Source organism: Chelonoidis abingdonii, chromosome 7 (assembly GCF_003597395.2).
Source record: "Chelonoidis abingdonii isolate Lonesome George chromosome 7, CheloAbing_2.0, whole genome shotgun sequence".
NCBI lineage: Eukaryota > Metazoa > Chordata > Testudines > Testudinidae > Chelonoidis > Chelonoidis abingdonii.
In genome coordinates, this window is record NC_133775.1 from 409288 (window position 1) to 429909 (window position 20622).

Genomic DNA, 20622 nt, shown 5'->3' on the forward strand with positions numbered 1-20622 from the left:
TGGGTCTTGCACCACTGGTGCCTGTGTGTTCCCTGACCTGCCACGAGGACATCAGTGTCCTGGGCTATCTCAGGAGCATGGAATTTGCCACATTCAAGCATGGGGCCCATCGCTCCCAGAATGCTGGCTAGGGTATGGCTTATGCCCAGTTCTTCAGGGGCAAGCAAACTAATTAAAGAAACCCTCCTTGCACTGGGATATTAGGCCATGCTGAATAGCAATGGAATTCCCTCCTGAACTCTAAGGAGACAGCTGATGCTCTGGTACATGAGAATGGATTCCCCTGAGGTCAGCTTTCTGGTGAGTGCCCACATTGTTGCTGATCGTCTAGTTTTCTTGCCCACGTCCAGTCCAGTTGTGGTATTTTCCTCCTCCATGGCTGGCAGTGCAAAAGCCAATTATAATGTATGATTTGAAAAAACACATTCTGCAGCACATGTGCTCTGAGTGCATGCCCTGTGCTCAGGGTGTTCTGGGTGTGAGCAGGCAGGGAACTCAGAGCTGGGCTTGTGTGCCCACTGGGCATGGACTCTGGGTGGGGTCCGAGGCAGCGCAGAGGTGCAGCTGTATCCCGGTGCTCTGCACGGGCCCTCTCGCTCTGCTCGCTCTCTCTCACTCTCTGAGAAGATGGTGTGGAGCACATGCCTGGCCTCTCAGTCGCTTGGCTTGGCCTTAGGTGCCTGGTGGGAGCTTAGTACATTTGGAGCAAGCAGTTGCCTGGGGCTGGTGGCGCCTGTCTGCACAGCTGAAGATCGGCATCTTGCTGAGCCTGTACAGGTGGTGGATACAGGATGTGTTGGGAGGGGATTTCTGTCCAGGCTGAGATGATGTGAGGTGTGAAATCTCCAAGGGACTAAACCATGCAGCATCCCTCTACGAGCCAGAGTTTCCTTTCACCAGTAACATGCAGCAGCCCCGTCACCCTGTGTTGTCTTGAGTTGTTAATGAATGAATAGCTGAGAGGTGTGTGCGCGCATGCCCCTGACTGGTCTGGTATGTGCAAAGAGCAGCTCACACAATGGGTGCATAGGGGGCAGCTAGTCCCAGAGAGCTGCCTGAGAGGGATCCAGTGTGCACCCTAGAGACAGGAATCCCTCCCGGGTGCCCTCCCTCCTTACCCACCATGCAGGGACTCAGGGTGTCTCCAGTAGGGTTGTTTTTCTTCCTATCCTGGCCTCCATTCTCTCCTGTAGCCACAAGGGCAGGACGTGCTGCCTATCTGATAGGAACAGACTCTATTGGTGCCGTCACTGTCAGCGGCTGAGCGGCCACAGCATGGTGGTTTGGGGGCCGGGGAAGTTGGGTGGATGGGGGTGGAAGGGGCCCTTCACCCAGGCTTCCTGCAGAGCGAGGCTGACATGTCTCAGATAAAGGCTTTGTGTCTCAGAGCTCCAGCAGCAAGCCAGGCCCAGAAAGAGAACAGCCCTACCCCGGGTGCCCAGCTCTGCAGGGCAGGTGGCTGGAGCCCTGCGCTCTGACTGGCACTGAATGCTCATTGTGCAGAATGGGGGCCCAGCTGTGTCAAGAACAGCCCCTTTTCTTGGTAGCTGGACTCCTGCTCAGTCTCCTTACTCCTGCTTTGAGCCCTGCTCCGGTGACATCTGAAGGTGGGTCCAAAGAGCCTCTGTCCTTCCTTAGCACCCACCCTTGGGGAAGTGCTGTGGGGGGAGCAGGGGAGGGTGTGCTCCGTCTCTTTTGGGTCTCTGCAGTCGGTGCATGGGCCATGGCCAGAGATGAGCCTGTGTGGGCCTAGGGAACAGTTGGTCTGTCATCCAGCCTGGCCCAACTTGCCAGCACATTAAGCTGGCTTTATAGATTGATAGATTGTAGGGCTGGAAGGGACCTCGAGAGGTCACCGAGTCCAGTCCCCTGCCCTCATGGCAGGACCAAATACTGTCTAGACCATCCCTGATAGACATTTATCTAACCTACTCTTAAAGATCTCTAGAGATGGAGATTCCACAACCTCCCTAGGCAGTTTATTCCAGTGTGGAACTTTTTCCTAATGTTCAACCTAAACCTTCCTTGCTGCAGTTTAAGCCCATTGCTGCTTGTTCTATCCTTAGAGGCTAAGGTGAACAAGTTTTCTCCCTCCTCCTTATGACACCCTTTTAGATACCTGAAAACTGCTATGTCCCCTCTCAGTCTTTTCTTTTCCAAACTAAACAAACCCAATTCTTTCAGCCTTTCTTCATAGGTCATGTTCTCTAGACCTTTAATCATTCTTGTTGCTCTTCTCTGGACCCTCTCCAATTTCTCCACATCTTTCTTGAAATGCGGTGCCCAGAACTGGACACAATACTCCAGTTGAGGCCTAACCAGCGCAGAGTAGAGCGGAAGAATGACTTCTCGTGTCTTGTTTACAACACACCTGTTAATGCATCCCAGAATCACGTTTGCTTTTTTTGCAACAGTATCACACTGTTGACTCATATTTAGCTTGTGGTCCACTATGACCCCTAGATCTCTTTCTGCCATACTCCTTCCTAGACAGTCTCTTCCCATTCTGTATGTGTGAAACTGATTGTTCCTTCCTAAGTGGAGCACTTTGCATTTGTCTTTATTGAACTTCATCCGGTTTACCTCAGACCATTTCTCCAATTTGTCCAGATCATTTTGAATTTTGACCCTGTCCTCCAAAGCAGTTGCAATCCCTCCCAGTTTGGTATCGTCCGCAAACTTCATAAGCGTACTTTCTATGCCAACATCTAAGTCGTTGATGAAGATATTGAACAGAGCCAGTCCCAGAACAGACTACCTCCAGGTTCCTCTGGTTTGGAGCTGAGTAAAATGGGACGTGGCCAAGGCCCTGCCACACCTGGCTGTTCCCTAGTTGTGAGTGGTTCCTTGGGGTCATGTGCTGCTGGGGGTAGGCAGATGGCTTCAACTTACAGCTGGGACTGGGTGGGTAGTGTCTGCTTCAGGCAGGGGCCCCAGGCTACAAGCCACTTTCGCAAACTCTCCTGGGTCTTGTGTTAAGCACAGCTCCCCTGAGCTAAGACCCTGCATATGCTCCCAGCAGTGACTCTCTCATGTGTTCACGCTGCACTTGCCTCTGGCCAACTGGTGAGTGCTGGGGATAGGGGTGCACTGGGACCCCAGGGTCAGGGAGCACCCCAAGGTCCCTGGGAAGAGAGAGCACCTCACTTTGCTCTTGACCACCTCCCTGCCTTTGAGTGGCACTGCATCAAGCATTGTGAGATGGGGGTGTGTGAGAGAGTGTGCGCATGGACATGTTGTGGGGGTGAGGAGCGCTGTGTGGGTATCCTTATCCTGGAAAGAAATCCAGTGTGTTCTTAACCTGTGTTTGCTGCTATTTTAACTGGTTAGCTATGCCAGGCAAGTCAGCATTGCATGTGGGTGAGCAGCAGGATGTCTGCCCTCAGGATCCCTAGAGGCTTCAGCATGCACTGCTTACCTGAGATAAAAGCCAAATTGCTGTTTCTTCAGCTATTTTCACTCAATTTAGCTAATCCAAGTCACAACCCCGCTTTTGCAGTGTAGCGATACTGTGGGTGTGGGTGTGCATTGCACATGCATGTGAGGCAGAGGCTGGGAGTGGGGGGCCTCTCCACCTTCAAAAATGTCCCAGCTGACTCCATGCTAGGCTCTGTACTGTTCCTGCATTGTTTCCCTAGCCTCTGGCCCTGCAGGTCCCATGCCACCACCTGTCGCTCTGTGGGCTGAGGAGGGAGAACTGGCCTAGGCAGGAGATGCAGCAGGGGCAGTGAAGGGAATTCTGGGACTGGGATAACCATTCCCAAGGAGCCTACGGCTGTGGCAGGGGAGAGCTGGGCTCTGGTATGTGGGTGGGCTGAGAAATTATTTAAATACAAAACAACAAGGAAACAAAATGCCCCCAAACTTCATTCACACTGAGGTAAGGGTGCCCAGGGTTGTCTGGGGCCCTTCCAGAATGTGGAGTTCAGCTGAACTCACACTGCTGAAAACCAAGAACTGGAAGATTATGATACATGTCACCCTAGCCATGCCACCTTAATGCTGGTGGCCTTGCAGCTCATTCAGCCAGCTGGCTTCCTGGGACATTGTCTATGGCCAACTGGCTCCTGCGGGGGAGGGTGTCTCTAGCTGGGTGGTGGGCTCCTGGAGGGGGGATGTTTCTGGCTGGATAGCGGGCTCCCCTGGGGGGTCTCTGGCTGGCCAGTGGGCTCTTTGGGGGAAAGGGGGATGTCTTCAGCTGGACGATGGGCTCCTAGGGGGGCGGTGTCAGGCCAGCTCCCTAAGCTGAGGGAACTCCTGATGCTTCCTGTGGAAGCCCAAGTTGCAGGCTCCTGTTTCCACTCTGGCACCAGGACACCCCTCACTGCGCTTCTCCCGAGGTGAGTCCTGGCACTGGCTCGCTGATTGGGACACAGATGCTCCAAAACTATGGCAGCAATTACCTGTGCAAACCTGGGGACAGCATGGGGTGAGGGTCTGAGCTGCTGCGACCCTGATGGCAGCAGGGATGCATACCCCCAGCAGGCAGCTCCCTTAGCCCCATGGTGCTCTCTCTGCCTCTTTCTCGCCTGCATTGTCTCCTCCTCCCAACTCCTGTGTGATGCCCAGCCCTGGCCCTGCCCTGGTCCCACTCCAGGGAGGAGTCCAGAAGCCCCAGGCCTTCCTGCCAGTCTGTTCCATCCAGGGGCTACTGCTGCAGAGCTGCTGTGTCTGTCCTGGGAGCGCACGGACCTGCTTTTCCTTATCTCACTTCCTCACACTTTTCCGCAGTGAATGCTATTGCCCAGCATGAGACAGGGTGTGCTTCCCGCCGAGCTGGCCTGAGACTGGCCTGAGCCACACACCAACCACAGGGCTATTTTGGGATGTTTGTTTGTACCCAAATGACCCACCCCTCCCTATGTGATATCCTGGGAGGAGGAATGGATTTGGATCCTGATGGCCCATGGCACCCAGTTTGTGAGGCCAATCAGAACTGGGAGCAGAGTCGTGCGCCCAGTGGACTCTTGTGAAAGGGCTGCTTGGGCGAGCCCAATGAGACGGGCGGGTTCTTACCTGTTACACGGCTAGGCATCCCAAAAACCTTTTGCCAGCTGGCCAGCATGGGAGACTGATGGCCACCTGTGGGGAAGGGACTTTCTGTGGCTGAATCCCAGGCCTGACTCTCCCCTCCCTGTCCCTTGTGTGCATCTCCCAGTCCACCCCTTGCCCCAGAGCAGCATTGGCAGCCGCTTTGCACAGGGGTAAATGGTGACAGAAGGTGGCAGGCAGGGCCCCCATATGTTCCCCATCTGTCTGGGTGGGGTGGGGGTGATGAACACCTACCTTTGTGGGCTGAGCTGGGGAAGCACCTATAAGCCCTGGGCTAGGGGGAGGGAGCTTTCCTAATACAACATCAAAAACCAATAGCACGTTTTTCTATCCTGTGCCCATCACCTTGGCACCTGACAACTTGCAAAGACATAAAGCCCTGACTTTCTGAAGCAGTAGGGCTGCCACATGCGGCTCTGGTGACACAAAGCAGCAAATTCCCCTGCCTGGGGGAAGTCTCAGCTGGCCCAGCACTGCCATGTGGCTGCTCTGCCTCGTCTGTCCCCTCAGCATAACGATGTGGTCAGGGGTGGCGGCCAGGCTGCTCTGGCAGCTGGCTGAGCTGAAGTTACTGGAATGGGCCCTGGGTGCTGCTGGCAGCTGGCACGGGACACAGCAACATGGTTGCTCTAATTTGCCCTGAGACCAGGCCAGTGCACGGCAATTGCACAAATGGGGCACTGTATTTCCGGACTCTCACTGCCTTCTGGTGGCACTTTGACTGTACTATGGAGCAGCCTTTCCAGGCCCCTCCGCACTAAACAGCTCTCTCCTCCATGCAGATGTGGCTCTCCTGGGAGAGGTTTCTGAGACCATTCGCTGCTTCTCCCGATCTTTTGAAGACCTCACTTGTTTCTGGGATGAGGAGGAGGCAGAGCATGGGAACCACACGTACCGCTTCTACTACTCCTACAATGGGTAGGTCAGGACTCACAAGCCCTGGAATCCCAGCCCTGGCCTCTCCCTCCCCAAGGGCCAGGCTGGCTGCACTGCGCCCTAGGCAGACACCTAACTGCCAGCACTCCCCATCTGCCTCAGCCCTGCTTAACTCTTGGTGGTTTGCTCAAAGATGATGCACTCCACTTGTCTCCCCAGCACAGCTCCGAGTGGAGCACTTCGCCCTCAGCAGCAGTCTTGGCCTTTCACTGGTTTCCAGAGCCTGGGAATTCTCTCCCTGCTGCAGTATGTTCTTGGCAGCCTTGTGGGGAAACGCACCCCTACTACTGTCCTTCTGTGGTGCCCCCACCATAGTGCCTGCGTGCCTGGTGGTCTGGCTTTACCCTCCACCCTCACCGGCAGCGCAGGGCCATTGGCCCCTTGGTACAGCTGGGAACTGGGTCTCAGAGCCTGGCCCAAGGTCACACAGGGAGCAGGGACTCGAATGCTGGTTGCCCAAACCCTATCTTAGTGCCCTGGCCTCTTGCCCATTGTCTCCGTGCTGCCTGGGCCCCCACGGACAGAGAACCTGCTTCTGAGGGGGGGCAGCCTCCTTTCCTGTGCTGCACACCGCAAGCCTAGCCCCCGCAGGGTGGGTGTTGGTGGGCAGGCAATAGCATGGCCTGCCACAAAGGGCTCTGCTGCTGGGCCTGGGTGTCCGGTTTTCAACTGGAATGTCCGGTTGAAAAGGAAACCTGGCAGCATTAAATCTGGTTGGCCACAGTAGCTGCTGGCTCCATCCCATTCCAACACCCACACGGAGCAGCTGCCTCTAGCTTGGTCTGCCCCTGCCTGAAGGCTCTGCCCTCTGCAGCGGGACGAAATGCTTGGGGGACCCCTGCTCCCATCTGGGCCCTGCCCCTGGGCTGTGGCTCCTCCTCACCTTCTCCCTGCAGTCAGAGGTGGCTCTGGGCACCCCACTCCCACCTCATTCTGCAAGAAATCCAAGGTTCCTGGTTGCAATTGACTCCAGTTGTGAGCTCCAGGTAGCAGTCAGCCCTGTGCTTCCATCACTCAGTCTGCTGAATGCTTTAGCAATGCTCAGAGCTAAACAGCAAGGATGATGGCTTTCTACTTGCTGGTGAGAGAGGAGAGAACGTGCGCACACTCTCCTTACTTACCTTCACACACCATGGGTCTGCTCCTTCAAGTGCTAAGTGCAGAACTGTATATACAAAAATCATCCGCAATGATCTCAGTTGTAATTATCATGATCAAGCATTCAAATTGATTATTTGAACATGCAACTGCCGTAACTGGGTGTGCCTTTTTTGCACGCAAAACTGCGCTGAAAATTGTGCGTGTGTAATGGACTATTCTGCCTGTGTGTGTGAATGATCTCTCTCTGTCAGACCCCTCCATTCTAAGGGTGGTCCCAGCCAATATTCACTATGCGGCTGATAGGATGCCAACAGTCTAGGAGTTCAGAACTCCCCTCTGCGGGGTTCTGTTTTTCACTTCAATATCGGTCCCCCAGGTGAAGGGATAAGGCCCTGAGCCCAGGGGTGAGTGGTCTGCAAGCTACCTTCTCACAGACAGGCTGTGGGGGCACACTCAGGGCCAGGCCAGAGGCTCCAGGAGCCTCCAGTGCACTGTGCAGTCAATGGGCTCCGTTCACAGGGCTCTGTCTGGGAGACCCTGGGCATGGAGCAGCTTCTGGGCCTCTGAACAATCCAACCCCTCCCTTCCCTGCCCCGGCCCCAGCCCCAGCCCCAGCCCCAGCCCCAGCCCCTCGCTGTGCGGATTGACCCTTCCCTGCCCCACCCTTTGCTCTGGGGACCAGCCCCCACTGTGCCCCAGCCCCTCGCTATGGGGACTGGCCCCCACTGTGCCCTGATCAGACAGACTCCACATCAGCTCCTCCCAGCCTGGCTCTGCAGGCAGCAGGTGAGTCCTGGGAGAGGGGGGAGTGGGGGGTGGGTGGAGAGCGAGCGATGGACAGAGGGGGGAGAGGACTGAGCGGGGTGGGGCCTCAGGGGAAGATGCAGGGCAGGGGTGTTTGGTTTTCAGCAATTAGAAAGTTGGCAACCCTGCTGGGGACCAGTTCCCCTAGCCTGGCCACAAGGCTGGGGCTGTGCCCAAGGGTGAGGAAGGGGGCCTGTGTGGACTGCGCGCCCACGCCCTGACTGCCCTGCTCCCCAGGGAGAAGGCCAAGCAGTGCGTGCTGGCTGTGCAGAGACAGAGTGGTGGCGGCAGACGTTACGTCTGCGTCTTCCCCAGCAGCCATGAGGTGCGGCTCTTCACACAGCTCTGCATCTGCGTGCTAGACACACCCGGCAACCAGACCAAGTATTCCCGGGAAGTCGCCGTGGAGACGGTTGGTGAGTGTTCTGCCTGCAAGGCGCAGGGAGCCCAGCCCCAGCCCCACCCCCTACATCATGGCCATTGGAGATGGAAAAGCTCTGCTAGGCTCAGGGCTGCCGCAGCCGATTCTCCAGTGCTTTGTCCTTTCCAGGGGCCGTGTGGTGAAGAGTTTACTGCTATGGGAAGCCCCAGGCCCTGCCCCCCACCACTGCCACTTTTCTCTGACTCTGGCAGGTCGCTGGGCCGATGGGACATGGTGGTGTTTCCCAGCATCTCAGTCCTGTGCTGCTCAGGAAGGAGAGAGCTGCCATTACCTACTGATGCTCACACCATGCGTGGAGAGCAGCAGTGACCCTCACCCCACTGCCGAGGTCTCGACACCCTGGTGCAGCCTGCCAGCATGCTGGTCCCCTCCCAGTCAGGCCAGGGCACGGCACAGAAACAGCCCTTGCTGCTCAGGTGGACGCCCTCTTCCTGCCCAAAGAGAAGGGGAACCTATCCACACGGTTCCTGTCAGGCCTCTGCGGTGTTTGACGTCAGGGGTCGTCACCTTTCTGCAGAGATGGAAAAGCCCTGGCTGGCTCAGTCCCAGCTCTGAGGCTTGCTCCATGCAGTTCTTCTTCCAGCACTCGGTTTAACATCATCTGCCAGCATGGGACCATGCCGCCTGCCTCTCAACTGCTCAGTAATGGAGAGGCAGCTTAGCCGCAAGCCCAAGTACCAACAGACCCTGCTCCAAGCCCAGGGCACTGGCTGCTAACAGTACCCAGCTCTTCGTGAAGTGACTGTGTGTCCTGGCACAACCAGGCCCCGTGCCCAGCCACACGGGTGAGTTACTTACAGGCTGCTGGTGCTGCATGCTGCTAGCCTGGCCTTGGAGCTGTGGCAATGCCCATGAGCCTGCAGCAGAGGCCTTTAGCTTTGGCATTTTCCTTCCAGGGCTCATTGCTCCCCCTGTGAATATAACGGTCACCTGGACTGGGGCAGCTGGGGAGCTGCAGGTGAGCTGGGAACCCCCAGCTACTGAATACACCGAGCTCTTCATCTATGAGATCCTCTACTGCATTGTGGGCTCCATGGAATCACCCTGCCGGGTAAGGCTGTGTTCCTCCCTTCATGGCTGGCTGTAACATACCCGATGGGATGGGCTGTAGGTAACACAGTGTTCCTCCTGCCAGGGCCAGCTGTAACATACCCCATGGGCTGTGGGTGATACTATGTTTCACCCTTCATGGCTGCCTGTAACATACCCCATGGGCTGTGAACATTGCTGTGTTCCTCCCGCCATGGCCTGCTGTAACCAGAGGTGGATTTACCATGAAACAAACAGTTCAGTAGCACAGGCCCCCCAAACACAGGGCATTCACCAAAATGCAGGACAAATCTCATCTGACAACCTGCCCCTGAGTCCTGGCTGGGGGTGCAGCAGGGCTTACACTGCCTGCATTTTGTGGCTGGTGGCCCCACACTGCTCTTGTAAGCAGCCGGCGGCTGGCACATTTCTACATGCCCCTGGCAGGGGGGGAGGTGGCTCCGTGTGCTGTCCCTGCCCCAGCCAGTGCACAGAGACCCACTGCCCTCCTTCCCTCAATGGGCATGCAGAGACGTGCCAGCAGCAGGGCTAAGGGGGCTCACTGCCCACGTTGCCTCCTTCCCTCTGCACCGCACCACTACCCGAAGTGGCTGGCATGTCCCTGAGGCCCTTGGGGAAGGGGGTGTCTCCGTGTATTGCCCCCACCCCAAGCACTGACTCCGCAGCTCCCATTGGCTGGTAACTGTGGCCAATGGGAGGTGAGGGGATGGCGCCTGTGGGAAGTGGCACACAGAGACCCCCTGGCCTTCCCCCCCAACTTAGGAACCAATGCCAGAGGGGTGTGCTGGTCGCTTTGGGAGCTGTGCCGCCCAAGGTAAGCGCCACCCCCCTGACCCCTGCCACACCCCAACCCCATGCCCCAGCCCAGAGCCTGCACCCCACACCCAGACTTCCTCCCAGAGGCTGAGCCCTTACCCCCCTCCAACATCCCAACACCCTACTCCAGCCCAGAGCCTGCACCCAAACTCCTTCCCAGAGCCTGAAACCCGCATCCCCTCCTGCACCCCAACCCCTTGCCCCAATCAAGGTACCTCACTTTATTTTCATTTACTTCCTATTACTTATAGGAGGAGCATGAAGAAAAAATGTATGAAAAACGAGGGGAGGGGGCAGGGGAGATAAGAGAGGATGTTTTTTCTTGGCTGGGTCCCGAGGGAGGGGCCCCCTGAAAATGAAGCTGTGCACAAGGCCCCACTAACTCTAAATCTGCCACTGGCTGTAACGTACCCCCTGGGCTGTAGGTAATGCTGTGTCCCTCCCGCCTTGGCCAGCTGTAACATGCCCCACAGGCTGTGGGTAACTCTCTGGAGAACCTTCATGCCATTCTCCCTGCAATTCCCAATCCCAGCCTGGCAGCTGCAGTCACCTCATTTCCTGCCCTAGATGGGCATGTGCCATATAATGGGCGCACTGGAAATTCAGCCAGACTCCTGCAGGGGAGGATGTGACTCTCTTTCATGTCTCTGGTGCTGCCCCAGGCCCTTGGGGCTCAGGAGCTGAGAGGTTTGGGGGCGTCTTGTTAGAGGCAAGGACAGCGTATGTGGTGGTTGAAACAGCTCCCACGTTCTCCTCCTCACCTAGTCTGGTCCCTCTCCTACAGAAGCAGGTGCATAGCACCAGGGCATGTGTCCTCCACCCCCTGCAGCCCGGGGCCAAGTACCACATCCGGATCCGCACCAAGCCAGATGGATTGTCCTTGGATGGATTCTGGGGCCCCTGGTCTCAGGCAGTGACTGCTGAAACACCCCACTCCTCAGGTGAGTGACCCCTGGACAGAAGGGGTTTGCCTGTGAGATGCACACACAGCATCTCCCCAGTCCTGCCTGGTAACACACAGCCCATGCAGGAGCCAGAGTGGGGGCTGAGAGTGTCACTCCAACGCTGCTCACCCATCGAGGGCTCCTTGAACTGCCACAACTGCCCATCTCGGAAGGCTTCTGAGGAGCATCAAGGGAGGAGACTGACAGCGAAAGAGCAAGAGGACAGGGTTTGGTGGAAGCTGTGGAGATGACACCTGGGAGGTTGGGCAGAAAGGGGCCCACTGCTAGAGCCCAGCTCTGTAGGGCCCTGCCTGCAGGATCTCAGACATCCAACAAACTATAAGCTGCCTCCTTGTTCCTATGGCCTTGCACTGTCTGCTTGGAATTCACTTGCTCTCTCCTGCCCAGGAGACATCGGGCTGCGCTGTTTCACCTCTGACCTGCAATGGGTGCAATGTGAGTGGACCTGGGATTCTGCAGATTCCAACGGCTCCCACAGCCTCTTCTATCGGTCCCAAGGGAGCAGTGATGCCTCCAGGTAACAGGCTCCGGCCAGTGTCCAGGACACGCCACTCCTGTGCGAGGTGGGGAAGTGCTTCAGCTGTTCTGAGCTCAACTTACAGATGCAGCGCCCTGTCCCAGGAACAGAGCTTGCCAGGTTGGACAGCACTGCAAATTTCATGCAGCCAGGGCCTTCCCTTGCCTCCAGCTGGTGCCTGTGCTCTGCAGGCCTCAGAGGTTTCCAGACTGAGGGGATTCTCTGTCCTGCCCATGCACTGCTTCGCTCAGGAGCAGAGACGAAGGAGGCTGTGCTACGGGATGGGCCACATGCTATTCCTTCTGTGATGTGCACGGAGAGCCATTACTTGGCTGGTCACCAAAAGCAGCCCCTGGAGAGCGAGGACAGACTCTCAGGAAGCAGGGTGGGCTCAAGCCAGGGGGACAGATTCCAGGAGGCCAGAGGTGCTTGTGGGCAAAGTTGGGGCAGTGCCCAGTTGCTGGTGACATTTGGGCCCTCACAGACAGGGTGGGGTTGTTACCCTGCGGGGGGGAGGGTGACTTGGGCGAGGGTGGTGAGAGGAGCCAGGCTGCATGGAGACAGGTCAGTGAAGGGGTGGCCATGGCTGCTGGAGGGATTGGAAAGCAGAGGTATCAGCTGGACTTGCACGCGCCCTGCTTCCTCCCCAGAGGCCAGGCTTGGCAGCGCTGTCAAGAACACAATGTAAGGCCCCAGAACACCCATGCCTGCATGTTCCAGCCCAGGAATGACAGTGACATCTTCATCTTGGTGAATATCTCTCGGGGGCACCCTGAACCTGTCCTCAGCTACTTTGGGGAGCCGTTCCGGATGCACCAGGCTGGTGAGAACCCACTGACGCCCCATCCTGTCTCCTTTCTAGGTCTTCTCCCCATGGCTACACAAGCCTGTGTCCTGTGAGGCAGGGCCAGCTCCAGCTTCTTTGCTGCCCCAAGTCATGAAGCGGAGGGTGGGGGGGAAGCCGCGATCAGCAGCACTTCGGCGGCAGCTCTACCACGCCGCTTCATTCTTCGGCAGCAATTCAGCAGTGGGTCCTTCCCTCCAAGAGGGAGTGAGGGACCCGCCCCTGAAGACCCAGACGTGCTGCCCCTTTCCATTGGCCGCCCCAAGCACCTGCTTCCTGCGCTGGTGCCTGGAGCCGGCCCTGCTGTGAGGGTCTTGACTGCACGGGGTGCGGCCCAGGGAGCCATGGCACTGCAGCAGGAGGGAGTTCTCTCCTGTCCTGGCTGGGCAGAGACGGGGTCAGTGAGGGTGGAACTCGGGGGCTGGACTGCGCGAGGGACTCTCCATTTGCCCAGCTGTGCCAACATGCGCTCCTTGCTCCAACTGCAGTGCTCACCAGCCCCCCAAGGATCTTGCAGGCCAACATCAGTGGTGGGCAGCTGAAGCTGCAGTGGGCCCCACCAGAGGAGGAATTGGCAGAGTACATGGTGTATCAGATCCGCTACTCGGTGGAGAACAGCCTGGACTGGAAGGTAATTGGGGACTGCCCCCCACAGCAGGAGAGGTTGCCAGGAGGACTAGCACCCCTGGGTACTAGCACACCCTTTACCCTGCAGGGAAGGTCTGCCCAGGGATTGACACACACACACACACACACGCAGATGGGAGGGTTCCGTGGGAACTGGCACACCTGTCCCTTGGAGGTGCTCCAATACCATGGAGAGGTGTCAAACCCTATAGAACTTGGCCCACCTTTTGTCTGTCCCACCCCAGTCCACATCACAGCACGGGGCATGTGGAGCCCAGCGAAGCATCTCTTGCCTCAGGGTGTAACCTAGCTTTTCCTGGGCAGGTCCTGCAGATCCAGCACGCGGCCAACAGTGAGACCCTGGACCTGCGTGCTGGCCCCTGCTACCTCCTCCAGGTGCGAGCCAAGCCCAATGGGCAGCAGCTCCAGGGGTTCTGGAGTGCCTGGTCAGAGACCATCGTGGTGGAGGCCCCATCTGGAGCAGGTATGGGTCAGTGCTCCTGATGGGGATGGGCCTGAGCGAGGAGGGGGGCCTGCAGCTGGCTGAGGGAAGGGGCACTAGGGGCTGGGGCAATGCGGGGGAGGCGCTGTCACAGATTCTCCAGCCTTTAACAGTCTCCACAGTCACCATTAGTGTGGGTCACACTGTTCCATAAAGGTGGGCAACGCAACCCCAGTGACTTTGGCCACCAGCATCCCGTGTCTCCCCATGAGCTCTGCCCAGCAAGTCTGACTGAGGAAGACTCTTCATCCCTTGGGGATCAGTGAAGGTCAGCCAGCATTTGCAGTGATGCCAAGTAATCTGTCTCAGACCCCAGCTGGAATGCAGTGTCAGGGATTTCTTAGATTAGCATAGGGAGCAAAGATTAAGACTGAGTTCAGACTGGTCCAGCTGTTTTCAAACTTTTTGAGCTGAGCCCTCTTTGAGTTGCAATTTTGGGGTGCACCTCCCCAATCCAGGCAAAAATAGACACAATCTTTGCCTCTCCCCATGTCGGATTTTTAGGGTGGGAGAAAGCACGTGCAGTCTTTGGGGGTGGAGGCTGCTGGGAGTGGAAATTGGTGCAGCTGTGGTGGATGTTGATACTGACCCACAGGCTGGGTGCCCCACTGAGGTGAGCCAGAGGGTGGAGGTGGCGCTCTCTTCCCTGATGGTGTTGCTCCCCCCCCCCCGACATTCTTCTGCACCCCCCTGGGAGGGGTATGCCCCACAGTTTGAAAACTTCTGGACTGGCCAGTGCAGGGGTTCCCCCAACCAAGCTGCTGTAGAATCCATCTTCTCCCTCTCTCTCTCTCTGAGTCCCAAAGGAGAGCGGCTCTGTATATGTGAACCCATTCTTCTCCCAGGCCCCTGACTCCTCCAGTCCATTATCTTTGTGCTGCAACCATACCGAGTGCACCTGTTCAGCATGCCAGGCTTTCCCATTGAGTATTCATGCTTGGTCATTGGAGTTCCCACTATCTTTTCCGATTGCTCCATTGGTACAGAATCATAGAAACGTTGTGCTGGAAGGGACCTCAAGAGGTCATCAAGTCTAGCCCCTGCATTGAGGCTGGACCGAGTAAACCTAGACCATCCTTGATAACTGTTTGTCCGACCAGTTCTTAAAACCTCCAGTGATGGGGATTCCACAACCTTCCTTGCAAGCCTATTCCCCAGCCTAATTACCCTTAGAGTTAGAAAGATTTTCCTAATATCTAACTTAAATCTCCCTTTAAGCCCATTACTTCTTGTCCTACCTTCAGTGGCCATGGAGAACTGATCCCATGCTCTTTCTAACAGCTTTTAACATATTTAATGACTGTTATCTGGTCCTCCCACAGTCTGCTTTTCTCAAGACTAAGCATGCCCAGTATTTTTAATCTTTCCTCCTAGGTCAAGTTTTTAAAACCATTTATAATTTTTGTTGCTTTATGCTGGACTTTCTCTAGTTTATCCATATCTTTCCAAAGGTGCGGTGCCCAGAACTGGATACAAGACTCAGTGCCAAGTAGAGTACAACAGTTCCCTCCTGTGTCATTTATATGACACTCCTCTTCATACTCCCCAGAACATTAGCCTTTTTCGCAACTGCGCTACAAGCCCCAGATCCTTTTCAGCAGCACTGCCACCTAGCCAGTTAGCCCCCATTTTGTAGCTGTGTTATTTGATTTTATCTTCATAAGTGTAGTACTTGAGAGAGAGAAGATATCTTTTATTGGCTCATCTTCTGTTGGTGGAAGGGACACATTTTCAAGTTTCATAGAGGCCTTCCTCAAGTCTGAGAAGGTAACCAGAATGTCCAAGTAAAATACGAGGTAGAACAGATTAAGTATAAAGGGCTCAAACATGCTGTAAGAGACCACTGAAAATGAAATGGGCAATTAAGGGTTAGCAAGCAGTAGGGTGTGCTATAAATTGCTGTTATGAGCCATACAACCAGTGTCTCTGTTCAGTCAAGTCCATGGTTTTTAGTGTCCAGAAGAGTTATGAATTTAAGTTCCTAAGAGTGTCTTTTGAAGGTGTTCTGCAGGTTTCCTCTGCAGGCAAGCACTGAGAGGTCAGCTGTGGAGCGATCGCTTTGTGAAGAATGTTCACTTCTGGGTGATAAGACTATTTTTGTCTTTTATCATTTTTGAGAGCATAGTGATTGTCGGGTTTCACCCACATAGTTGTTGTTGGGCATTTGATGCACTGGATGGGGTATACCCCATGTAGGACCCCTGGATCTTGAAAGGTGTCTTGTGAGGGGTATTGATCATTGTCATGGAGATATGTCTGCAGGTTTGGCATCTGTTCTGGTAGGGACTAGTGCCACTTTGAGTTGGTGTGTCCTGGGCAACGAGGAGCATGCTTCTGATGATGAGCTTGGCAAAGATGAAGTTGAAGGCCAGAAGAGGGTTCCCATCAAGTATGGGTTGTAATTGTTTCATGATACATCATGGGTCCAATGTGGGGTTGCAGCTGACAACTGAGGATGTGCAGTGTGTTGGTTTGTTTTTTCTGTATTGAAACATGTTCTCCTGGTGTATTTTGCACAATGCAATCTACTTTTCTGATGTATTGTCCTTGCTTAGTGAAGGTGGTTTTAAGTGTGTTTAAGTGTGTATCCTTGACTTGCTCTTTGGAGTAAATTCTGTGTGCACTTGCCTTTACTGAAGTTCATCTTGTTGATTTCAGACCAATTCTCTAATTTGTTGTGGTTGTTTTGAATTCTAATTCTGTCATTCTAAATGCTAGCAATTCTTTCCAGTTTAGTATCATCTGCACATTTTGTAAGTGTACTTTCCACTCCATTATCTAACTAACTGATGTAACTATTGAATAGTATCAGACCCAGGACAGGCCTCTTTCTAACTATAAGGGTAGTTAAGTTCTAGAATAGGGAGGATGTGGAATCCCCATCACTGGAGGTTTTTAAGAACAGGTTGGACAAACACTTGCCAAGGATGGTCCATCAGGACAGTTGGACGACTAGCTGTGGCTTGAGCAGGCACACGGTGGAGCAGGAGCTGAGGTAAGAACAAGCACAGTCTGGAGCAGTAGTAGTCTAGCAGGCAGCATACCCAGCAAGGTAGTGACGTTGAGCAGACTGAAGTGGCTGCTTTCATTAGATACCTGCCAGACCCTTGCTTGTGGATTGACTGGACCCTTAGGACTCACAGGTAATTATCTCGAATGTCATATCAAGCCCAGAGCCATCAGGCTCAGAACAATCATTACATGAACTAGGTTTAATTGGCCCTCTCTCAGCACAGGAGGCAGGATTACATGACCTTTTGAGGTCCCTTCCAGACCCACATTTCTATTTCAGCAACCTCTCCCTGATGTCACAGATGTGGGATCCAGGCAGGCAGCACCCCTCCTGGTGCCTCAGGTCAGGTCAGCTGGTGGATGCCTCCGTGTTGATATGTGTTGATCCCAGCCAGTTCTTGAGGACACATTTGTTCCATCCCAGACAGCTACATGACCCAAACACCTCATATCTTCCTCTACACCAGGGGAAGTGCTTTAATCCCTTAGGACCCAGCAGGTCACAAGACAAAGTCTGATGGGTCACCTGAGATGCACAGTGCTCATAACAACACGACAGACAATTCCCATTTTCATCACAGGCGGCAAGGACACTGGGGAGCCTGATGCATTCACTGCTTCCTTCTCTGTCCCCGGCTGGATAATACTGAGCCTGACCATCACACTGCTCTTCTTTCTGGGACTCCTGGGGCTGAGGTGCTCTTTTCCCTCTGTGTACAGGTAACTGAGTCCCCACCGTTGGGGTACAGGTAACTGACACCCTCCCATTCCTGTAACAGATGTCTGCTCCCAACGGGTCCCTCCCTCATCAAGGGTAAAGATAACTGACGTCTCCTGCTCCCCTGTTCTCTGCCTGTCCCCTAGAGGGCTCCCTGCTGTGCCCACCCTTTTATGCCCTAATTTGTCTTTTTCCCAGAGGGACTGTGCTAGGATGCTGTGACAGGCCTGGTTAGTGTGTTTCTGGGACTAGCCAGGGGCAGGATGGTGTCTCCCGCATAGACTTGTGCAGGGGTGGCTCTAGACATTTCGCCGCCCCAAGCATGGCGTCATCCCGCGAGGGGTGCTCTGCCGGTAGCCAGGAGGGCGGCAGGCAGGGTGCCTTCAGCGGCACGCCTGCAGGAGGTCCACGGGACCAGTGATTGGCAGAGCGCCCCCCACAGCATGCTGCCCCAAGCACGCACTTGGCGTGCTAGGGCCTGGAGCCGTCCCGGACCTGTGTGGTGCTGGGGGAGGGAGGGAAAATGTCTCCCCCACAGGGCCATGTGGAGCTGGGAGGGTGGGGGTGGTCTTCCTTTATTGGCGTGTGTAGGCTGGGGAAAAAGACATCAAATTTCTCTGTATCAAGATGACAATAATACAGGATCAATTGCTTAAAAGAAAAAAATGAATAAACAGTCTGATTCAAAAAGATATCCAATTTGAAACATTCCAGCAAGCTACACACATGTAAATACACCCAAAACAACATAAAAGCCTATATTGTTTTTCTACCTGTACTTACAATTTGGAAACAGAAGATTAGAAGATAGAAAGAACCTTCTCATAGCTGAGAGACAGACAAAAGACTCAGACCCCAAAAATTCCCTCCCTGACTTTGAAAAATCCAGTTTCCTGATTGGTCCTCTGGTCAGGTGTTTGGTTCCCTTTGTTAACCCTTTACAGGTAAAAGAAACATTAACCCGTAGCTATCTATTTATGACAGGGAGAGAGTGATTTCATGCTCCTATTTTTCTTCACCCAGCAGCGTGAAGCAAAAGCTCTGGCCTCCGGCCCCAGATCTGCATCGCGTCCTGGGCACTTTCCTCACTGACAGCAAGCAGCAGCAGGTGAGGGGCAGAAGCCTCGGGCCATGTTCCCAGGACAGGAACTGAGGTGGCTGCCCTGCCCCAGTAGGGTCACCAACTTTGTAATGTTTTAAAAACCAAACATTGAACCAGAGTGCCAGAACCTCCCCAGCCCCGCCTCTTTCCCTCGCTCCCACCAAGACTCCACTTCTGATTTGCTCCTCTTCCTTCCCACCTCTGCATGGCTCTCTGGTCTCCCCCCATCCCCCAGGAGGGACTCACCTGTGTGTGGAGCCAGGGCTGGGAGCTGCAGCCATGGAGGTCAGAGGCAGCCCTGGCTGAGTAGGGGCTGATGCAGGTGATGACCCAGTGCCTCCCCTGCCTACAGTAACCAGACTTTGGGTGTCTGGCTGGTAGATTTGACCAGCCACTGTCAAGTCCTTTTTCGACCAGACTTTCTGGTCAAAGACTGGGCACCTGGCCACCCTATGCCCCAGATAAAAGCCAGCTGGTCGAGACTGTGTGTTCCCCCACATCCCTGCTCCAGAGCCAACAAAGCAAAACCTTTCACTGGAGCTGTTTGTCATGTCTCTGCCTGTGGAGCCATTTCCCAAGTAATCACAAGCCTGAGTCTCAGTGGAATTAAGTACTGCAGCTCCCTGTGGCTGCAGCTGGATGCTCAGCACTCCTGTGGGTCAGCCAGCCATGTGGGGATGGCTTCTGGGCTGTAAAACCACCCCAAAGGAGACCCAGGTGTTTCCAGACACACAGGGCTGTACAGCCCTCTCCATGAGCTCCCCAAGGGGTAATGCCCCCATTCTGAGCCTCGTCGTGCATATGGGGAGCTGCCACTGTGCCGGGCCTGACTCTTACGCTTACCTGTCCTGGGCCTCTCAGGCTCCTGGGGTAACTTCAGGTCAGGCAGGGTCATCACCTTTGGCTCCTCTCTTCTGCAGCAACTTTTCACTGTGGATCTCAAAGCCTTTTACAAAGGGAGTCAGGGGCACTTCCCCCATATGACGTAGCAGGAGACTGAGGCAGGCAGGGATGAGGTATGTTCTTTGAAACAGCTTGCAGGTTGATATGTGAGGACTGGTCCCAGGAGATGTGTTAATGGACCAAGGGCAGGCAATGTTGGCAGAGGTTAGTGACTGGGGAAATGTATCACCTGGAGATCTCTGTCCTGCGTGTGAATATACACAGAGGGTGGGATACAGATGTGGTCTGGGAGGGGCTGCATTACTCTCCCTCCCCGTCCTGACCCAGCGTACACTCAGGTATGCTATTTCCCCTTTCTCCTTAAGGCAAACACTTCATTCTATAACAAGCCCTTGGAAGATGTGATCCTACCCTGCCTCCTGGAAGTCCTTTCTGAGAGGAAGGGGGCTGAGACTCCCCCAGAGCCCACCCTGCTGAAGACAGCATGCCCAGGGTCTGGCATCCCGGAGGGCCCTGAGGATGAAGACGCTAGCAATCTCTCCTCGCCCCATCAGGACTACATGGTGCTGCATCCCAGCAGCCCCACAGGCAGCCGCTACGAGAACGAGTACCTGGACAACAGAGGGGAAGGGGATGACATCTACCTTAGGGGTCTCGCTGTGCTCCTGCTCCATGTCCCAGATGCTCACTCAGAGCTCCGGCAGGACCGGGCTGAGATCCAGCACAACCCACAGGTGCCTAGCAGACTCCAGGCTGAACACGTGCCTTTAGGGAGGCCTGTGGACTCTGAGGAAGAGGACTGGGAGTGCCCATGCTCCAGGAAGCAGTCCATGTCCACTACAGACATTTCTAATCAGTCCTACCTGCTGATGAGAAGCTGGGAGCAGCAGCCCTTCCTCTGAATACAGGATCTGCTGCATGTCCTGGGCTGCCCAGCGAGGATGGGAGTGAGGCAGAGGGCTTGGCATGTCATTAGAACCTCACTGCTGGGATGTCCATGCCTGCCTGGATTCTCAGCTGGGCAGGAGGAACCCCCATGGGCTAATACTGTAGAGCAGGGGTCGGCAACCTTTCAGAAGTGCTGTGCCGAGTCTTCATTTGTTCATTTTAATTTAAGGTTTCATGTGCCGGTAATACATTGTAATGATTTTAGAAGGTCTCTCTCCATAAGTCTATATATTATATAACTAAACTATTGTTGTATTGTAAAATAAACAAGGTTTTCAAAATG

The 20622-nt window shown here is 54.9% G+C and overlaps 1 protein-coding gene across 3 annotated transcripts; it reads left to right on the forward strand.

Annotated features, from left to right (window-relative positions):
• The first annotated feature begins 1355 nt into the window (after window positions 1–1355).
• MPL (MPL proto-oncogene, thrombopoietin receptor) lies at window positions 1356–20622 on the forward strand. 3 transcript variants are annotated; one of them, XM_032794234.2, is made up of 12 exons: window positions 1356–1607; window positions 5835–5970; window positions 8131–8309; window positions 9232–9386; window positions 10989–11142; window positions 11554–11683; window positions 12334–12506; window positions 13016–13158; window positions 13479–13638; window positions 17250–17388; window positions 18410–18494; window positions 19757–20622. In XM_032794234.2, the coding sequence occupies exons 1-12, from the start codon at window positions 1505–1507 to the stop codon at window positions 20291–20293; spliced, it is 2094 nt and encodes a 697-aa protein (XP_032650125.1). In that variant the 5' UTR covers window positions 1356–1504; the 3' UTR covers window positions 20294–20622. The 3 variants fall into 3 exon arrangements, with proteins under 3 accessions (XP_032650125.1, XP_032650117.1, XP_032650141.1); XM_032794226.2 differs by having other exon boundaries at window positions 1357–1607; window positions 10986–11142; XM_032794250.2 differs by lacking the exons at window positions 5835–5970; window positions 8131–8309 and having other exon boundaries at window positions 1357–1607; window positions 10986–11142.